The 22,007-nt window shown below is 43.8% G+C and overlaps 1 protein-coding gene across 4 annotated transcripts in view; it reads right to left on the bottom strand.

Annotated features, from left to right (window-relative positions):
• SENP5 (SUMO specific peptidase 5) overlaps positions 1-22,007 on the bottom strand; it is a 204,141-nt gene that overhangs the window by 166,700 nt on the left and 15,434 nt on the right. For all 4 annotated transcript variants that reach the window (XM_078666517.1, XM_078666515.1, XM_078666514.1 and 1 more), the window contains exon 2: positions 237-1,780. In XM_078666517.1, coding sequence (XP_078522643.1) covers positions 237-1,749 — 1,513 coding nt within the window. In that variant the 5' untranslated portion in view covers positions 1,750-1,780. The remainder of the gene's footprint in view (positions 1-236; positions 1,781-22,007) is intronic.

Consider the following 22,007-nt stretch of genomic DNA (forward strand, 5'->3'; position numbering starts at 1 on the left):
ACTAGGTAGCTCGCCAGTTGTCGGGACCAAGAAAGCAATGTTCAATACATGCCAGGTAGCCTTCCACTCCTAACCACTCCACCACCACTGAAGGGACTTCCTTGTGCAGCACTCTGCAGAAATGTGAATGCATCCTGACCTAAGTTTGACGGAAATAGTTTTGTCTCTGCTCCATAATATGCCTCCTAATGCGCCCCCCCCCCTCCCCCCCCCAAGGACCGTATAAAATATCATACCACAAATCTGCAATGCAAGTTGCTGATCTGGAACGAGGGAGGTTATTTTCGGACCATTTTTAACTCCGCTCTCCTGCTTTTCAGGTTGACTTTCTGACTCTTGTTTTTCTGATGCAACAGACACATTGTCCGACAAAGGTTCTTCGTGTGGCCTCTTACAGTAAAGGTGATCTTTGAAAGGTAACTTTGTACTGAAAACATCAGTGTTTGTACAGTCATCAACTTCCATTTGGCAAGAATTGTCCAGGCGACCCACAAGATCCTCAAGTGCAGATTGTTCACCAGAAACATGCACAGGTGTATTGGGGTCTCCCTTAGACGCCACAGTTTCATTGTCTTTGTCTGTGACTAGGACAAAAATATCAGAAAGGCAGTTGTTCACCACAGGAGCAACATCTACTTCTTCTGTAGCTATGGACTCTGTGTATTCCCACCCAGAGGTTGTGATTTGTGAGTGCCGGTTATCCTGTGTATCTTGCCTCTGCAGTTCAGTCCCCTCAGGATGTCTCTCATTGCACTGCAATTTTACAGACTGTGTTCTTGAATACCCATCAGGGATGCATTCCTTAGTTTCACAAAGTCTTGACTTGTTACTGTTCATATCTGGTGACTTATGTAGGTTCTGAACAATGGGATTATTTTCAACTGTCAAACAAGCAAACAAATTACACACTTCCGGTTCCAGGCGTGCTTTGAATTTTTCTCCAAAGCCACTGAGGACTTTTTGAAAGAAGCTCCGGTTAGATTTTCTCACTTTAATAGTTTTGTTTCTTGCTCTAAAATGGGGCTTGATTCTACACCGAAACTTAATCATAGAAAGTTTTCTATACATCATAAAAAAAAATGACCTCTTTTTAGAACACTGGAATTTTTTTGATCCGCTTTTACAAGTATGCAGGTTTACAGCACGGTATTGCCCCACTGCTCGGCTGCTTTTCTTATTTCCATTTAAGACTGTCAGAATTTTAGGATCGCTTTCCACCCACTCCTGCGATTCAGGTACTCTCTTTATTGGTACGTTAGGAGAAGACAGACTGCTAATGATATCAGCTTGACAGTTAATGGGTGACGTATCTCGATTGGTCGCTTTGTCCAATTTATTTTCAGAATTAATGCCATTGAAAGGAGAACATCCCCCTTTATTAATAGGTGCTAAATACCGGTCCAGTGTTTCATCCTTTAAGAACACATTTTGTTCAACCTCTTTCAAAGAACTTCTTAGTAGTTTTCTATGAGAAGAAATGTAACTTGCAATAATTTTGTTCTTTTGATGCAACCCTGTTGCACTGGCCCGTTTTCTGTGTAGTAAGTGTACCTTATGTTGTCTGCTCAAAGGACGTTGGATCCGGCGAATAGAGGCTGCACCGTTAGCAGTATATTTTCTTTTATTAAGTTGCAAAGAGCGCCACCGTGGAAAACAAAGTTTCCTCAGTATGCCAAAGCTGGTCGTCCATTTTTTACACTCCAAAGGGAATCTACTTTTCCGATGAAATGTTCTTCTATGTGCTTTCATTTTTCTGCCACATTCTGGTCCGGAGGGACAGCTAAAAGTAAAAACAAAGGTAGTTTTAAGAATAGAAATAAATTTCAACATAAATGGTGTTAACGGGATTCTATTAAACTTTAACATTTGCAGAATACATAGTAAACCATACATTCAAGTGCATGCTTTAAAAATACAGGTCTCAATAAGAGTTTACTTGCATGTTTGGAGCTAAGGGATTTTGGAGGAGGAACGGGTGGTGGGCAGATAAGAGGATCGCAAATGGACTTAAACACTACACTGATGTGCCTTAAATCTAAGGCAGACAAACCAACTCGAGTAGAGAAGTGAAGCTGTAAGCTAGTCCTATTTTCTTAAACTTTTTATTAATGCAACTTATGAAGATGATGTTGTGAGAGTGGAGAGTGAGAGTGAATTTTATAACTGGCATACACGGGGTACAAAGTGTTCTGATAAGACAAATGAATTGGGAGCTACTCAGGTTTTTCAGCTAGCACCAACAACTTATCCTTGGGAACCCACATACTTCGTATGGTTTTACAAAAAAGTTCTAAATGACTTTGCAGGGACAAAAATAAAATGATTAATTTAGCTTTACTGTAGTACTAAACTGAATAGTGTAGGTAGGCAGTTTAAAACAATTTCAAATTTCAAATACATTGATGACATTTATTTGAAAAGCAAGTTTAAGTAGATTGATGATAAACCTCCATTTCAGGAAACAAACCAAAAAGTTTCGGAATTCCTATAGCCGGGCGCCCAGGACATATTGTTTGGGGTCAAGGGCAACAAGTTTTCATGTGAATTTTGTCCTTGGAACAAGTAGGCCCAACCCTCTACAGCACAAACCATTTGGATACCAGTTAGCAGTACCACATTATGAATCTGGGATGGGCACTGTCTGCAGTTAATGTAATATTCTTGTCAATTTGTTAATGCTGTTCAAACTCGTATTTATGGTTAGTTAATCGAAAGCCTTTATTATTAGGGTGAGCACTCTAAGTAAATGTTGTAAGCTCTGACTGCACTACTGACAGTGGTTCCAATTTAAAAGTGTACACACGTTGTCAAAGTTTAGCAATGGGAGGCTATGTATAGTGCTCCCAGAATTCTCTCTGATTTGATGCAAATATCTACAGAAGCTTGAAAGCAAGATTTATAATTCTCTGCTTCTAAAATAAAATGTTCATAGAAAAATGAAAGCAGGAAAAAAAATGTTTACTGTAAAGATTGTAGGTACCATTTCTTTGCAGCATCATTTAGTAACATGTGTTGATGCATGCTAGCATTTCACAAAAACGGAAAATCAGTGTAAACAGTTACAATAAGATTATGGGAAACAAAAATAAACAAGCATTGGCAAAGCCAGTAGGTATGAATTTGTTGGTCAGCATTTTAGTTTTGTTAATGTGTGAATTGTTTGGCATGGTTTTTGTAAAACCTTATTGGTGTGGGAGCTGCCGGGCCCTCCCCATTATAAAAAACATTGGCAAAAGCAAAAATAGTTTTTGGTCTCCAAAGGCACACACTGCCACAGTAGTTACTGGCACTAAGCAAAACTACCGTGTGTGCCGATATGCTCCTTGTGAAAGAGCTGAATGCGGTCACTCACAGTGAAGCTAGCCAGCCGATACAGAGAGAGACCGAATTTTAATAAAAGTAAAAGGTCATGATCAACGCCAGACCAAATTAGGGCCCCAATTATTAAAGAAAGTCTTAAAGTGCACCCATGGTATATGTCCTTGCATTATGTGCAGCTATACAGCTTTTGTGAATTCCCAAAAATGTACATTAGTAGGACAAGAAATAGTACTCCTAGAAAATATTTGTGAACTGCATTTTAGCATGAGCAAATGTGCAGAGTTGCTCATGCGAAAATCTGAGTATTTGCAAGTTCAGTTTCCCTCCAACCACTTTTTTCCCCCAACTCTGGAAGAAGGTTTACGTCTGCCATCGACAGGAGTAAATTTCCAACATTTCACAGTATGGGAAAAGATTAGAGAAGAGTTGTTGAAAACTCTTAAAACAAGCAAGGTAGTAGGTGTGCAGAACACATGAAGGGAATGATCCGAGCCGTAACATCAGGAAACTTACCTCACTATGGCACTGTAAATGTTGACATGGAACGTCAATAGACTAGGCAGTAAGATAGAATGTTCCTTGGTACTACAATACCGCAGCGACATGCCCCGGCTATGGTACTGCTCCATGAGACAAGTACAGAAAAGACCTAGACCTTGCAGGCACTTATAAAATCATCTTTTTCGGATATACCAATTGTTGCACTATCTTTACAAAAATTACTCCCCTCCTAATAATTATTGGGGTAGTTGGTATGTCCTAGAGTTGTGCCTTCTTTTAACAATCGCTCGTTCCCTTAAGAAGACACACCTTAGTGTCAAAACTGGGATACGAGGAAAAAAGTGTGTGAGCGAGATGGCACCTCACGGGCGCACCACCAATGGGAACCTGGCAGGTACTCACCAGGATTGCCCTGTTCTCAACATTAGTAAACACAAATTGCCCAAACCAGTTACTCAATACAATTTTTTGATATAGGGTAAGAAACACTTTATTATCGCTTCCCTGGACACCATTATTTTGTGTCAATCATTTTGTATTTTCTATAATTTGAAAAAATTGCTGACAGAAAAAAGACATTGATTGCAAATATTTACAAGGCTGGACTAATGTTAGCAAACATTAAGGGCAAAGACTATTTACACATTTAGAAATTATTAGAACACACAATAGAAAATATTCTCACATCAGACATTATTGAAAAAATAATAATACAAACATATCAATTTACGAACAACAAAAAGCTAACAAACACTGAATGAGAGAAACTAGGGGTTGGGAAGATAAATGATTAAATATCTTGTATATTTTAGTGCTGGACCAGGCGGTCCTAGCTTTAGTGCAACAGTAATACTTTGTCTCCCAACCAATACTGCCGACGCGTTTCTAGACCAGACTGGAGTCACTGGTCTCATCAGGGCTGTATGTATCTTGTATCTGTGGGATACAAAAGCAATGTTTTGCTTAATCTAGTGTGTGGGCTCCTTTTTATCATACAGTAGCTGTAATGTCGGTGTGCGCTACATACCAGGGCTGCTCAGTGTTGAATTTCAGATCTGGTCTTTTGGGGGTCCGTTTAAATGAAATAACGTGGCCAGGCAGAGAAGCCTAAAAGAATTTAAGGGATGTTTTTAATTTTTATCATTACGAGATTGGTACAATATATTCACTAGCTAAAACAAGTTGGGGAGTGGAAGCATACCTTTTACTTTCAGTAGTGCCGAGTGCTGGCAAGGTCCATTAAAAGCGGCGTGACCATCAGTTTGGGTTCTGAGATATGGGAAAGATTAATATTCAGACGCTTAGCGGTGTGCACATTATGTTAAACACTCGCTTGGAGAATTTGAGAAGGGATTGCCTACCTTGATTTAATCTCTCAGGAAAGGCAGATGTATATTGTTGGAACTCATATCTCCATGCGATTTCATAAGAGGAGAATGTATAAACCAATGTCAAAAATAGATATGTGGAGTCCAGATTTTCATGTGATAGGTCACACACAAATGCCAAAGGACAATCTCATTATCTGATTCAATGTATTTTATTCCATTCCAGTACTTAATTTAAACCGAATTTCTCACTCTTTTCTTGAAAAATCCATTTAGCTTCTTTAGTAATTAGCAGACGCTCCATAGTACGTGCATCTCCTGTCGCTTTTTCCAAGACAAGCGACCTGAATGAGTGTTTATTCCTGTGGCAATGTTGCACCAATTTAGTAGTTAATTTTCCAGATTTTATGGTGCTTAGATGCTCCTGAATGCAGGTTTTTATTCTCCGTGTGGTGAGCCCTATATACTGTAAACCACACTCACAGTCCAGCCTGTATACCACATTTGTGGTGTTACAGTTACTGAACTGTCTCAACTCTCATTCCTTGCCTGACTTCAGGGTAACGCTGGCAACCTTAGAGGTGAGGGGGCAAACGGAACACGTCCCGCACGGATGGTGGCCTGTGTACCGTGTCCTGCTGTTATCTTTAGGAATTTGTGTCGAGTGTGCACCAATTTATCCTTCAGGTTACTAGAGCGTTTGAAGGCGAATCTAGGGGGAGGCATTTTGAAGTCTTTATTAGACAGGATAGCCGAGTGCTTGCGTATCGACTGTCTAATTTTAGTGGCCAAAGGATTGAACGTCAAGACCACAGGAAGACAATCTCTTTTCTCTTTCTTTTACCTCCAGTAAAGCACTTCTAGGAGTATTCAGTGCTCTCTTCTTTGCATGCTTAATGCTTTTTACTGGATAATCCCTTTGTAACAATTTATCACCCAGGACCTGTGCTTGTTCATTAAAAGCCTCAATAGTGGAGCAGTTTCTGCGATAACTGAGAAATTGGCCCTCGGGCAAGTTATCTCTAAGGGGATGGTACGATTGATAGGATAGAAATGAGTTTCTGTCCGTGGGCTTTTGATGAACACTCGTGCTCAAGTTATTTCGACTCGCTTTATTATCTAGATCTAGGTACACTGCAGATTCCCGACTGTAGGACCAAGTAAAGCGGAGACTTTGATCTTGACAATTAAGCCAATTCGCCATCTCGCTCACACACTTTTTTCCTCGTATCCCAGTTTTGACACCAAGGTGTGTGTTTGTTTTGTCTCACAGCTGAATTTTACTTCTTAAGGGAACGAGCGATTGTTAAAAGAAGGCACAACTCTAGGACACACCAACTACCCCAATAATGAATAGGAGGAGAGTAATTTTTGTAAAGATAATGCAACAATTGGTATATCCGAAAAAGATGATTCTATAAGTGCCTGCAAGGTCTAGGTCTTTTCTGTGCTAGTTGCATTATGAGTGGAGGGCGACCTATGACTAGCTTTACCCTCTAAGCTCCTGTTGTTTTGAATACAATGAACGGCGGCTCAGCCGTGAGAGCATACTCAGCCTTTTGAGTTCACTGTTTCAATCACACTTTTTGTTGTTCACCTGTATTTTGTGTGGCCCCTTTTCGTTTCTCTACCGCATATACCAGAGTTCTCCAATAAGCCAGACTATGGATAAGAACTGTTTGGCCTTCACAGATGATCAGATAGCCGCTATCTTAGCAGCTCCCTTACTTTTTTCCCCGATACAGCACTATTAGGAAATACCTCTGTGAGAGAAGAGTGGGAGAAACGGAGTACTTTAAAGAAAAAGCAAGTCAGAATTGCCCTACATGGGGCATTGATGTCAGAATATTATACAGCAGGAGCCTCCCCTGCTAGTCTCCTTGTAAGAATAGAACCGAGAATTTGCCTGGACGACAAAAAATTCAGGCTAGACTGGAGTTACATAGCTAATAAATGCACCAGGGACTGGCTAATTCTTATAATTAGCACAGCCCAGAGATTGAGTGAAGAACTCTTGAAGGAGATCCTTGAGCTCGAAGAGAGCATCAAACGTGATGATACTCTAACAAATGCCAAAGAACATCTTAGCAAAATACAAGAAGATCTAACTGAGTATAAAAGTTACATGATAAATCAAAAAAATCAAAGGACTCCAAAGAAACCTACAGAGATAATCACATGAATGGGCTTTCCCATATGTAACTGATTCACACTATCAGTCAGGACCTGGACAAGCTAACCAGACAGGTCAACGTAGAGCCGGGGGTGGTTGACAACAACAACAACAACAGAAACGCACCCCGGCCAACTGGTCCTTTGATAATACGTCCAGTGAAGACGAGCAAGATAGGCCCCAAGGGAATCGAGTGAGGTTTAACCCTCAACCACAGAGTAACGCTGAATTAGGAACATTGCTGCGCTCTTTTTTAGAACAGGGACAAGGGGCCAACAGGGGTACGGGGCAACCAGGAAGGGGAAAAGGACGAGGCAATCGACTGCCCCAATGGCAAACTTACTCCCCGAGACAAACCCGGAAATGAGGCAGACAACCCCTATAAATAACATTGTGGTAAATCTGTCAGACCACACTGTCAGTTAATGAAGAATGCGTCCTTAATAAAGGTTTAGGATTTGTCCCCACACCCACACATGACCCCTTCAGATGTAGAGTTGAGTTTTTCGAAACAGTTAGAATAATCAAGCTTAAAAAGTGTTTTGCGAACCAACCACTGGAGAAGCAAGGTGGTTTCAATACAAAATTACGGAAACCTTCCACGTTTACTCCATCTAATGCAGCAGTGGGCCCTGAAGTTGTGGTTTTTTAATCTAATGTTTTGCAAGACATCGAAGCCCTTGAATCACAAGAGAGAAATAGGGGGTATAAAAACATGTCTAGATCTGACTGGGAAGCAGTTAAGTCCTTGCAAAATAATCTGGATATAACAATAAAAAAGTGCGGATAAAGGTGGTGCGGTAGTTGTGCTTAACACCGTTGATTATGAGACAGAAGTATTACGTCTTCTCAATGTCCGGGCCAACTACCAGCCGTTAACCAAAGACCCCACGCCTGACTTGCTTAAGCTCATTAAAGAGATGGTGGCAGAAGCAAAAGAGAGGGAATGGATTTCCACAAAAGAGGCAGAATTCCTGGTGAATACCAACCCCAGGATGCCCGAGTTTTATATTTTACCGAAAATACACAAGCCTGCCCGGCCTCCGCCGGGCAGGCCGATTGTATCGGGGATACAATCTATCCTTGAACACCTCCCAATTCGCAGACTACTTCTTGCGTGAGTCTGTGGTCACCCAAAAATCTTTCGTCAAAGATACGATGGACATTCTGAATGTAATCAGCGAGATGACTTTTGATCCAATACAGGAAATATTGGTAACCATCGATATCGAGTCCCGATACTCCTGTATCCCCCAGGAAGCCACGCTGGTGGCAGCAGCTAGGGCCCTGGGGGAGCAGGAATGGTTTTATGATGCTCCGCAAACTTTTGTATTGCAATGCATTGAAATAGCACTTATACGCAATTTCTTTTGCTATAAGGACAAGTTGCTCCTACAGACCACGGGGACCTCAATGGGGGCCACCATGGCCCAGAGTCTGGCCTGCATATATGTAGGCCAGTTCGAAGAGCACATCGTCTACCCCACCACCAATCCCTTCAGAGACCATGTGCGTCTCTTGGAGGAGATGTATAGACGATGTGCTCTGCATCTGGACTGGAGAGGAAACCAAACTTTTGGAATTCCTGAATTGGCTTAATTGTCAAGATCAAAGTCTCCGCTTTACTTGGTCCTACAGTCGGGAATCTGCAATGTATCTAGATCTAGATATTAAAGCGAGTGGAAATAACTTGAGCACGAGTGTTCATCAAAAGCCCACGGACAGAAACTCGTTGCTATCCTATCAATCGTACCATCCCCGGGCCCTTAGAGATAACTTGCCCGTGGGCCAATTTCTCCGTTATCGCAGAAACTGCTCCACCATCGAGGCTTTTAATGAACAAGCACAGGTCCTGGGTGATAAATTGTTACTAAAGGATTATCCAGTAAAAATCATTAAGCATGCAAAGAAGAGAGCACTAAATACTCCTAGAAGTGCTTTACTGGAGGTAAATGAAAAAGAGAAAAGAGATTGTCTTCCCGTGGTCTTGACGTTCGATCCTTTGGCCACTAAAATTAGACAGTCGATACGCAAGCACTGGGCTATCCTGTCTAATAAAGACTTCAAAATACCTCCCCCTAGATTCACCTTCAAACGCTCTAGTAACCTGAAGTATAAACTGGTGCACACTCGGACACAAATTCCTAAAGATAACAGCAGGACACGGTACACAGGCCACCATCCGTGCGGGACGTGTTCCGTTTGCCCCCTCACCTCTAAGGTTGCCAGCGTTACCCTGAAGTCAGGCAAGGAATGGGAGTTGAGACAGTTCAGTAACTGTAACACCACGAATGTGGTATACGGGCTGGACTGTGAGTGTGGTTTATAGTGTATATAGGGCTCACCACACGGAAAATAAAAACCCACATTCAGGAGCATCTAAGCACCATAAAATCTGGAAAATTAACTACTAAATTGGTGCAACATTGCCACAGGAATAAACACTCATTCAAGTGGCTTGTCTTGGAAAAAGTGACAGGAGATGCACGTACTGTGGAGCGTCTGCTAATTACTAAAGAAGCTAAATGGATATTTCATGAAAAGAGTGAGAAATTTGGTTTAAATGAAGTACTGGAATGGAATAAAATACATTGAATCAGATAATGAGATTGTCCTTTGGCATTTGTGTGTGACCTATCACATGAAAATCTGGACTCCACATATCTATTTTTGACATTGGTTTATACATTCTCCTCTTATGAAATCTCATGGAGATATGAGTTCCAACAATATACATCTGCCTTTCCTCCATGTAATCCAGGAAAAAGGCCCTGCGGGTGTGTGATACAAAATAACTCACACGCAATGTTCTCGCAGCGTTTATTTACATTTTAAACCGTAAAACAAAAATAATAAGCATCCGTTTTGATGAAAATAGGATATAGATGTTTCTCCCGTATTGAAGAAATAAAAGGCTCTGCTTGATATGATTCGCGATACATTACTAGATCGATTGGTCTAGGGAGTAATGATCAATAAAGCTGATTGATATATCTTGAATTTTAGAAGTAAATATCGTAGATCGAGATCCCGCGAGATTTAATCTCGCCGCGGGTAACTACATTGAAGGTAAAGAAAGTTTGCCCTACCCAAAATGGCGTCCGCATAACATCGCGAGAGTACGCCGCCTTGCGAATACATATACAACGGAGTCTTGCTGGAAACCAGCATGGGTTGATGTAACGCCAGACGCCTTCCACCGTTCCGGTAAGGAGTAAGGGCTCCGGGATGTCTCTTCATAATAGTGGGAATAGCTGGACATATTTTGAGATGCACAGAAAGACTTCTAGCGAAACTCGCTCGAGGGAAGTAACGTTGACAAAGTAGCTATGTTATTTAACTAAAATTGCAACACGGCATGCATTATACAAATAGACATTTTTTATCTAATCTGCACTGAAAGTATACACTACAACTATGCTTTTGAAATAAACTTATAGCACAATTCACGTTATATACCATCTACAATGCGAGCATTTGGCCCGTGTTTTCGGCAAATGTGGGAAACCAACAAGATACATGATAATGAAAGAGACAGGCAGAGCGTGCTTAACGGTTACTTCTTTTGAAAATAGTGTGAGATCATGTTTGGGGAGAGCAGTTTTTATGGATAAGATAGGACAATACTCAAGTGAATGACTTGCACTTTTTGCTATGTATTGTTTTATTCCCTCGCAGCAAAGTAAAGGGGAAGGATTGTTGAACCTCAATCTGTGGTTTCAGCTTCATGAGAACTCTACCCTCCCGGCTGGTACGAGCAACGATGGCCGAGTGAGGGTATTTATTACAAAGCTATATGCGTGTGGGGTGAGGTGGCTAACGCTTCATATACAGGTGTGTTACAAAAGTGTTTTTATATGTTTTTTTCAGTTGCGAAGACTATTTTGTCCTTATGCAGTGGCCTTAATATATATGACGCCCTGAGGAAATTGCCAAAAATTCGATGGCAATGAAACATGTTGGCAAGTAAAGTAGTGTTGGTTGGATAGCAGCCACACCTACTTTTTTTTAATTCCCACACCCAACACAAGAGACAGAATAAAATTGCATATCTGTGTTGCTGTGTGTGATTTTATGTTGTTTGACACTTTATTGGTTGTCCTGCGGTCTTTCTTCACTGCATACTTTTTCACAAAAACTTCTCCTTTTTTTGTATTTCTTGGACACATTTTCCTTTAACGAGCTTGATGGTGCCAATGATGAGAACAGGGCAATCCTGGTGAGTACCTGCCAGGTTCCCGTTGGTGGTGCGCCTGTGAGGTGCCATCTCGCTCTCACACACATTTTTCCTCGTATCCCAGTTTTGACACTAAGGTGTGTGTTTGTTTTGTCTCACAGCTGAATTTTACTTCTTAAGGGAACGAGCGATTGTTAAAAGAAGGCACAACTCTAGGACATACCAACTACCTCAATAATTAATAGACGGGGAGTAATTTTTGTAAAGATAATGCAACAATTGGTATATCCGAAAAAGATGACTCTATAAGTGCCTGCAAGGTCTAAGTCTTTTCTGTACTAGTTGCATTATGAGTGGAGGGCGACCTATGACTAGCTTTACCCTCTAAGCTCCTGTTTTGAATACTGCTCCATGAGACCCTTCTGAGGAGTAACCACTGCAAAGCTCTTGATAGGTGGGGATACAACCTTCAAGCACATGCGGGGTATAAATCTGGTTCTCCGGGAGTGGGGATATTAGTCAAGACATCTATCCCATTTATTCTGGGCAGGTGTTGGTGGGACAGCTTGGGCAGGTATTTAGCACTGACTGGCACATGGGAGGGTAATACAATAAATCTATGCTCCGTTTACGCTCCCCCAAAGTTACATACAGATACCCTCCCAGCACTAGGAGATACACTACTCGAAATGCCCCGTGGCACGCCTATCATGGGAGGAGATATGAACTCAGTCACGTACTCGCAGATAGACAGTTTATCAGGGGCAGTTGGGACAGGCGTAAGGGAGACCCTGGAGGGATTTATAGCATCAATGGGGATGATTGACCTGTGGCGAACACACAATCCAACAATATAAGTACACCTCAGCCATACCCAAGTAATTTCCGGACAGATTACCTTTTTTCATTTAAGATGCAGGTGGGCCAATTTAGGGGCACATCCCGGAAGGCCTGAGGTATCTCTGACCACTGCCCAGTAGAGGTACAGATACAAGGACCAGTAAGAAGTAGCATTCTGCCCCCGAGATTGAATCTATAGCACTTCAAAAACGCAATTTGGGCAAAATTACAGGCACGTACAACACAATACTTCCAAGAGAATGAGGGGTCAGTAGAAGCGGTCTGCAGCTTCCGTGAGGCGTATGAAACAGTGATTAAGGGATACATCCAGGCACAAATGGGCATTCAAAAGAAAATACAAACTAGAGAGTTCGAGGAGCTCAAAAGAGAGATAAGTCAACTGGAAAGAGAGACTTGGAAAGAGAGGGAATCAGATGAGCCTATAAAGCATAGGCTTTGGCGCAAGGAGCAGGAATTTAGAAACCTGAGGGAGCGCAAGGTGAGAGCACAAGCACTAGCAACCCAGAGGAAACTATAGGATATTGGCAATAAAGTGAATAATATGATTGTCTAGAAAAGAGAGACAGGGAAGAAGCTGGAAATACATACGTCGGGGGAAAGTACATCATTTGGGTGAGGATATAGCAGAGGCATTCGCACAGTATTATGAAACACTCTATACCCCCTCTTTGAGGAGCACAGCTGTTGGACTGCAAATGCATCTAGCCGCCTCTTTCTAGCATTGTGCGAGTTAAGTTGGCATTTGCGGCACCATTTTGTCTTTAGCTGCCATTTTGCATCATGATCGAAAGTAAGCTTCTCTCTCATTTACTGTTTGCCTCAGCAAAATAAGGCCGTTTTGAGTTATTTCTTCTTATTGTATTCAAGGTGGAATCCTAATATGCTAATGAATAGTTTGTTCTGACATCGCATGCCTTTTCTCTCTCATTGCCCTGCTCCCACAGTAGAGTGTTGAGCTTAAACGAGACAACCGTGAGAATGTGATAAGATGTACCCATTCTGAAGGTAGTAGCTCATCCCTCTGTGCCTCCTTTGTTTGTCCGTGCCAGAGCTGGACAATTCCAGAGTGGGCAGGGTTTTAGGGATGTTGGAAATGCATATTCGGTTTTACCAAGTGTTGTGAAGTCAGTCCCTCTGCAGCTATCTCATGAGGCTGGTCAGACAGGGCTCCGCTGCAGCGCAATACTAATAAATAACTTGGTATGTATTTTCTACTGTCTCTCTCACTCACTTTACATTTCTTAGAAGGCAGAGAGGTGGTCGCGAGTGACCCGCGTGACCGTATACGGGTCACTTCCTTCACAGCAGGGAACTGTGCAGAATTACTGTGAGTAGTTAACCTTCCTACACTATCCGAAGAAGATAGAGAGACACTAGACCAAAACTGCACGGTGAAAGAGAACCATCGCTCTCACCGATCTACAATCAGGGAAGGAGGCAGGCCCCAGTGGCAGGCATGCCAGTGGAACTGTGCAAGAGTGTAGCGAGTAAAATTGCACGCCATCTGTTAAATATGTATAGGGATTCTAGGGAGAGAGGGAAATTGCCCTTGAACCTATGAACAGCCACGATAGTAGCGGTACCTACGAAAGGTAAACTCCCCTACTGATTGTGGGTCCTATAGACCAATATCGCTGTTAAATACTGAGGCAAAAGCGTTTGCTAAGGCCCTGGCGACCAAACTACAGACTGTCATTTCTGCACTGGTCCACCCGTACCAATCAGGGTTCATGCTGCATAGAGACACGAGACTCAATCGAAGGAGATTGTATGGGGGCTACACTGGACCAAAAAGGAATACACTGAAGATGCAGTGCTCCTTTCCCTGGATGCGCAAACGGCATTCAACATTATTGAATGGCAGTACATGTTTGCAACGCTGTACAGACTGGGCTTCGGACCCAAGTTCCAGGCGTGGGTAAAGCTTCTATATCAAGACCCACAGGCCAGGGTAAGGGTTAATGGCGAAATATCCTGCTCTTTTTCAGTTAGAAAGTGAGCAAGGCTGTCCCGCTCTCACCTATGATCTTTGCGCTGGACTGGAACCCCCTGGCAGCCTGGGTCTGTAATGATCCAATAATATCAAGCATACAGGGAGGAGGCGACTCGGGGAACAGAATATCCCTATCTGCGGATGATGTGCTCCTGTATCTCGCTACCCCATATAGGTCAGTACACAGGGTACAAACACAAGGGGTTCCCTGAGCACAAAGTACACGTATCTGAGTATTACAGATAATATCTATTCACAAATGATTGTCCATATCAGCGAATCCAAAGTATGAAAAATCCTTATTTTTATTCTCAGTCCATGGGTGTTCATGAAGACTTGTAGATACAGCAGTACAGTCTTGATACAGTACACAACAGCCAAACGCCAACACGTGTTTCATCAAGGGACATAACCCAATGACTTCTTCAGGGCCTAAATTATTCTCACTTATAGTGCCATACAATCAGGATCATATCAAGGACATTTGTTATTAAATTCTCCTTCAGTCGGTTTTTCAACTATCCCAATAATCACTGTCTTCCTTAATATAGTTTCTTGGTAAATAGCGCCAGGCAATATCAGCCTTCACACAGGGTGCTTCATATATTCCAGTTGTTCGGTAGCTAGTAGTTCAGATACACGATAAACTGGAATAAGTCCCTGGTCTTTCCCTTAATGGACAACATCCCTCAGAGACGGATTGGCATGACACCATTAGTAGTCCAACATACTTTTACAAACCTGTCGAAGAGTGGTGACACAGCGGCCAGGGCGACTGACTCCGGAATCCAGGGGCTCGCGGTTCGATCCCCGGCGGCAGATCAGCCCAGCCCAGCACCATGTGACTCCGGGCAATAGCTCACTTACATTTTCCAGACGGCCCCCCAGCGCCTTGACACCTTTGGTAATTGTTTGCGCTTTACAAATACTGGACATACCGAGACATAAGAATATCCACGAAAGAGGAAGACTTCCTCACAGGAAATCTATATCCTCAGATACAGCGATTAAAGAGTGATGTGGAATGATGAAGAAAACGACCAATATCACTGATGGGCAGGGCGGTGATCTTTAAAATGATGTCCCTACCCAGACTACTCTATATCTTACAAAATACCCCATACAAAATACCAAAGACAGTGTTCCAGGGTATCGATAGCGAACTGTGAAAATTCCTATGGCACAGAGGCTGCTCAAGAATAGCACTTTGTAAGCTACAAAGAGGAATATACGAGGGAGGGCTTGCTGTTCCTGACATCCGAAAATACTACTGGGCCTCGCAATTGATAGTGAACGACTGGGCATTCACAAATCGCAATGACCCGGCAGTTTGAGGAGATCACTGGGCTATGGGAGAAAGGGGCTATCAAGCAGCACTATACCGCAGAAGTAAAGAAAGACAGATCCCACCATACACGCAGACAACAGTGCACGTCTGGTGTGAAACTTCCAAACACCTAGGATGGGAGGGGTAGTTGACGGAGAGGACTCCACTATGGGACAGCAACCAGTTATGAGAGGTAGGGGACTTCACAGGATTTAAAAAACTGGTAATTGTTGAGGATTGAAAGCTTGGGAGCTATTTGGAGCGACATGCACAGCTTACTTTTAAAAGTCTACAAATTTAATATGAACTGGCAAACACAGAAAGATACAGATACCTACAATTAGGCCATGCCCTACGCCAACATATTAGGGAAGGGGAAACCTTGACAGAATATTCACCACTACAAGACAGACTATTGATTGACCCCATGGTAACCAAAGCCACCTCATTAACGTATAAGAAAATTATATACAACTCACCTAACCCTATAGTCCCCCTGAGGGGGGCATGGGAAGTGGAACTGGGACTCCTAGAAGACTATGATTGGGAGGAGGCAGTGCAGAGTAATCAAGATGTAGCTATAAGGGGCCAATTCCGTCTCATTTAGTTGTGCATCCTTCACAGGTCGTATACCTCCAGAACGCGATCACATTGATTGGGCCATGGCACATCTAAGTATTGTGCGAGAGGGTGTGGTGAAACAGGGTTCTTCTTTAATATTTGGGAGTAGCTGCATTCACAATTACTGGAAGAAAGTAACATGCATTGTTGGACTTGGCCCTTTTTGGCAGGTTCACCCCTAAAACTTTTTGCCTTTGCTGCAACCTGGTGTTGGTGGTTTTATGCCTCTGGGCACTTTTGCACTGTGGTCAAGTGTAAAGTGCTCGCGCTCTCTGTGTACATTTAGTAAGGTTGGCCTGCCTTCCCATAGGAATGCATTGGGGATTCCCTGATCTGTGTGTGTCAGTGGTAATTCATGGTATGGGAGGAGCAGCGTTGTCAAATTTAGTATGCATGAAATTGTGAGAATAAATGCTGCGCAATGGTGTGTGCAGATTTCTTGTGGCTATTTTAGAAGTTCCACATTTAGAAGTTGGCATTTCTGTGTGTTATGTGTCTGCCTACCTGTTGTGAATTGCATGTCTGGCTTGTGAGGGACCGGGGCTGGGAGGTTTGTGTGGCTCCAGGAGGGGCAGGGTGAGTCAGCGCTGGGCTGAATAGGACATCTGGGCTGGGAGTAGTGGGAGGGGTAATCCCCTGACTCTGAATAGGATAGTGCCTGCCCTAGTGAATGCTGGCTCTGACCCCTGTGGTGTGTCTGATCACCTAGCCCTCACCTGACAAAGGGGAAGAAGAGGAGCTTGCAAAACCAAGGGCTCCAAATCCCCCCTGAACCAGTTGCATCTGGTTCCCCCATGCCCTGCACTACAGACAAAGGAAATGTTGGTATAAATAGAGGGGCTGTGACCCCATGAAATTGTTCAGTTCTCTTCCATGATGCTGGAGTGCTGTTCCTGAATCCGGCTGGGGCGTGCTGCTGCTGGGGCCAGCATTGCTCCCTTGATCGCCAGGACCTTTGATGCACTTTCCGCCCTGTGCTTGTTTTATTTTAATTTCCCCAGAGAAGGAGCACGATGGCTCTGCAGCGCTGAGCTGCACGACGTGATTGAGGAAATCCTGGCATGAAGGATTCCCCCGTGATGCCTAAAGCGGCAGGTGCCCACCCCGCTTATTTGATATATAAATAGTGGGTGACCACCCCGCGTTCTACTTGTAAAAATCACTGCCGCCGGCCCGAGCAGGAAGGCAGGCAGCATGATGCCTCACGTGGGGCGGGACTTCCGCCTCCCTGAGGGAAGCCCCGCGCCCACGGAAGCACCGGAGGGGAAATCCGGAGCCTCTCAGGCTCCCCAGCGAAGTCCCCGGTGGGGTCCTAGGTGAAGCAAGGAAGTGCGGGCGGAAGGGAGGCGGGAGCCTACCCCGCCTCCACGAGCTCCAGAACGAAGTCTCGGGTCCCAGGAGGGGGCCAGGTGAGTGAAGGGAAGCCCGGTGTGCAGGTGAAGCTGCGGCCATCGTGAAGAAAGGTTCCGGGTCCCAGGGGGGGGCCAGGTGAAGAGCCGAGTCCCGCAGTGAAAGAAGAGCCCAGAGTCACACCAAGAACCGGTGAGTGGGCTTCTCCGTTGTGGTGGTGTCGCTGAGGCACAGCACCGGTGCTGAAGGACTCAGAGCTGCCCCGTCTGGCAGCGGGCCTCTCCAACGATGGGGGCAAATTTTTCCAAGAGTCCCTGATGGAGGGAGGGGGGATGCGCGTCGGGGCATATTGTCGATGCCGTCCCTCCTGGCCACAGTGTTAGGAGGCCCAGAGGGGCCCATACCCATGGTTTTTCAGTTGCCCCGTTTGACAGTGGCCAACTGCAACAATGCGGGGCCAATTTTATTTAAAGAGGCCCAGTGGGGCTAAAGGGACACAGATGTACCAGGGTCCACTTTACATGATTCCCAGCTACGTCGCACCAGCGCGGGTAGCTCCAACGATGGGCATGTGTTTTGCAAGTCCCTGAGTGGGACAGAGGCGGCACAGTGGTGCCAGGCCTTCTCTGATCACAGCTGCAAGGCAATTAGCGTCAGCTGCTACGTTTAGGCCAACAGTTCTTTGGGGGCATTTTCTGTGAGTGAGACAGGAGTGAGTGTATGCCCCAGCACAAATGCGCACGTGGATACTGCTGCATTGGCAGCCGTCCTGACATTTTGGACATGGGGCATTTGTGCCCCATTGAGAAGGCCAGTTGGCCATGGGGACTGTTAGATTTGTAGGGCGCCAGGCCCTAATGTGATTTATGTTGTGCTAGGAAATGTGATTCATGTACTATGATTTACGCACCCCGTTTTATGCCTCTAACTGTGATTTAGGTATGAGGTTATTTGCATACTGTGGTTTATGCTAGTGAGATTCTCTCCTGTGAGTTACGCATAATGTATTTATGCTGGTGAGGTTATTATCTAATGCGTTTAGGCTTAGTAGCAGTAATAGTTGGAATAGCTGACAGAAAAAGAAAAGCCCATTGGTGGGCTAAATAAAACTAAGTGAAGGTAAGAAAGATGCTCTTGCATTCGTTTTTCTGAAACACAAGAGGACGGGTTTTTAGTTGTGAAGGTAACAAGTTCCTTGAGTTGGTCGCAGAACCAATGAACAACTGAATCGGAGCTTGCATAGATTTGGATTCAGAGCTTAGGTAAATCTGAAGTTCAGTGTTACCAGAAGCATGGCATTTTTGCTAGTAAGACACCACTGCATGGCAGATATGGTGAGCACATTGAACAGGCAGAAATAATTCTTTAAAATGGAAAGACCAATGATGAAGCAACTGATCTCCATTTTTCCCTAGGTCTCATGGTAGCCAGTGCAAGTCTCTCAGGATCCGGGAATAATGCTCAAAATTTCTCTTGGATGAGAGATCTGGCAGTGAAGTAAAGCAGCAAGAAGGGTGGAGCAGCATTGAGGGGCATCGGCCAGCATGGCCTTCCCAAAGGTCAACCAATACAATTAATGGGAAGACAGTTTTAAGGAACAAAAAGATTGTAAGTAAACAAAAAGTGACAAATTAGAAAACTCCGTTGTGTGGCAACAACGGGGTATTGATTTTACTGTGAGTTAGAGATGCAGGTTAAACCATGCAATCTGAGTTTAGCAAGAATCTCTAGTTTTCATGCTTGTGTGAGAATTCAACAAAGAAATTGCACTGTTGTAGCTGCAGATCGCAAGCTCTGAGAACGCAGAACGGAAACACATGGAAGAGCAAAGAGGACATACAGAGAAGAATGTAGGTATGGTTTAGTAATCTAATATACAGTGAATGCACAGGGGCAAGAATGCCAGGGAAGAGATGGCAGAGCCTTGCAAGGAAAGCAAAGTTAGACTAAAATACAGAGGAACGTGTATGGCCCATATAAAAATGACAGGAAAATGGTGTTATTCAATAGAACAGTTATTCATTAACTAAGTACAGAGACCAACAAAAGGCTGGTCTGGAAATCATTTAGTTCTGGCCTAGATAGTGTATGACAGCAAATACTCTTGTTACTTAGGGTGTCTGAGTCTACCCTGGAATTGGGAGGGCCCCCCCCCCTTTTCTTTGCAGAACAGTTGACACTATGGACACATAAAAATGCAATACAGTAACACTAAATCGCCACCTCTAATAATATTTTTTTTAAATGGGTAACTAATCCTAAAGTTATAAGTTCTCCCATGGAGATGGATGACCCGACAGTGTCCTCAAGTATGGAAAAAGTGGCATTGGGATGTTGGGGCCACTGGGAGAAGATAGAGTAGCTGAAAAAAGTGACAGGGGCCAGCTTAGAAACTTCCACGAAATCATTTTTTGTTTGGAGCACCTATCAAATTCTTCTTCATTGGAAGACACTATGAAAGGCTCGCCACATAAAATGTGGAATATGAAGTTCCAAGACCATCCCTCCCCAGAGCAAACATTGTGAGTTACTGACAATACATGAAAGAGCATTAAAGAAGCGATCACACTAGTACAACCCTTTTGAATGAGCCAGAACAATAGCCCTAATCTCTCTTTGCTAGTGTGGTCCTTCAATCAATATTTCATTACAGTGTCTCTGTGCAGCAGTACTGTATGCCCTTGACAAAAAGTGTTCCGAAATACTCCTATTTTCCTTCAAACAGTATCACAGATGGAGACTTGCAAGTGTAACAGTGAGGGGTGTCTCGGAAGTCACTCAAAATTTAGCAATAAGCACTGGCGATTGGCGCCATCGTGAGATGTGTGATCTGCATAACCTTTACCAGAGGAGCCATGAATCACTACCATATGCTTGGGATCACAGTGGAGTTACCTTGTGGTGAGGAAACCCATGTAAGCAGCAAAGGCAAGGCTGTCTTTTCTTTGAACTGTGAAGCAGTAACGGACTCTACAACCACTGAAAAAACACGCACAATAATGTGCCATTCATTGTAGAGATTGAGACGTCTGCAGCAGGACTGGGTAGCAAAACAACCTTAGGGACTCTGGAATACCCATCCATAAACACCAACAGATCAGGAGGTGAGAAAATCAGGACCAAGTCAACAGTTAGCTCCCAGGTTTGATTTCAGCTGAATCATACAGAGTGGCTCATGCATGCGGCCCATTAAGTCTGGAATATGTTGCATATACCAATCCTTTCTGCCACTAAAAGTAACCAACGCTTCAATAAGTAACTTAGTTTCTGTTGTCCTCTGGTGACCTTCATTCGCTAACTCACCCATTTCTTTACTAAGTGACTTGGGGCTTATTAGTCACATGCCTTTAAGTAGAAGCCCTGAATAAATATCACACTGCCAGTTGGCCTTCACAATCCTTGCTAGATCCCTCCAACGTTTAAGAAGCAAAGTGCCTTGCCACATCAGAGTGTCTATCAGCAGCAGTGGTGGTGCTAACAGTGTCCGCTCCACAAAGAGCCACTGGGTGCAGCTGCTGGACTAGGTAACACAGATGCTCATCAGCAAAGTAAGACACCAGAGATGAACAAGGTAATATAAATAGAAAAGGTGAGTTAGGTTATGATCTTTCTCTGGTCTGGCCACAAGGCGATTCAATAGTTCAAGAGGGAGAAATCTCATTTCTCAGGGCTGGGTGGCATCTTTGTGGCCAGGATACCGACAAAGTGGTACAAAAGGGGGTGGTGATGGGCAGAGCATCTGAACCAATCAAACACTCACACCCAGTCAACAGATCTGTGTTTAATCCATCACCGTTCTTTAGCCCACTCCGCCACCCCAGTTCAGACATGGCCATATGCAAATCAGTCTGACCCTGTGCCTCATGGGAACAGTCCAGCCCGCACTGCCAAGCCATGCCTTCCCTGGAAGACTGATTGTTTGTCACAGTTGTGTGGGTGTCAGGATGAAAGTGACACATGCAAAGATTTGGTTGAAGATATAGGGGAGGTTGTACTGAGACTTTAGGGGTGATTTTTGTGAAAGAATGTCAAGTGGAGCTATATAAAAATTAGACAATAACAGAATTAATGCAGTAATTGCAGGTAAACAGAGGTTATAAAATCCCTGGGTGACCTATGAAGACTGTGAATGGGGAAGAGTGAGTTGTCATTTTAAAATAGCGGTACAAAAGGGGGTGGTGATGGACGGAGCATCTGAACCAATCAAACACTCACACCCAGTCAACAGATCTGGGTTTAAGGCATGGCTCGGCATTGCGGGCTGGACTGTTCCCATGAGTGAAGATGCTCCGTCCATCACCACCCCCTTTTGCACCGCTTTGTTCGCCATAAGTTGGCAGGGTATGCTCAGACGT

This window comes from Lissotriton helveticus, chromosome 11 (assembly GCF_964261635.1).
Source record: "Lissotriton helveticus chromosome 11, aLisHel1.1, whole genome shotgun sequence".
In the NCBI taxonomy this organism is placed as follows: domain Eukaryota; kingdom Metazoa; phylum Chordata; class Amphibia; order Caudata; family Salamandridae; genus Lissotriton; species Lissotriton helveticus.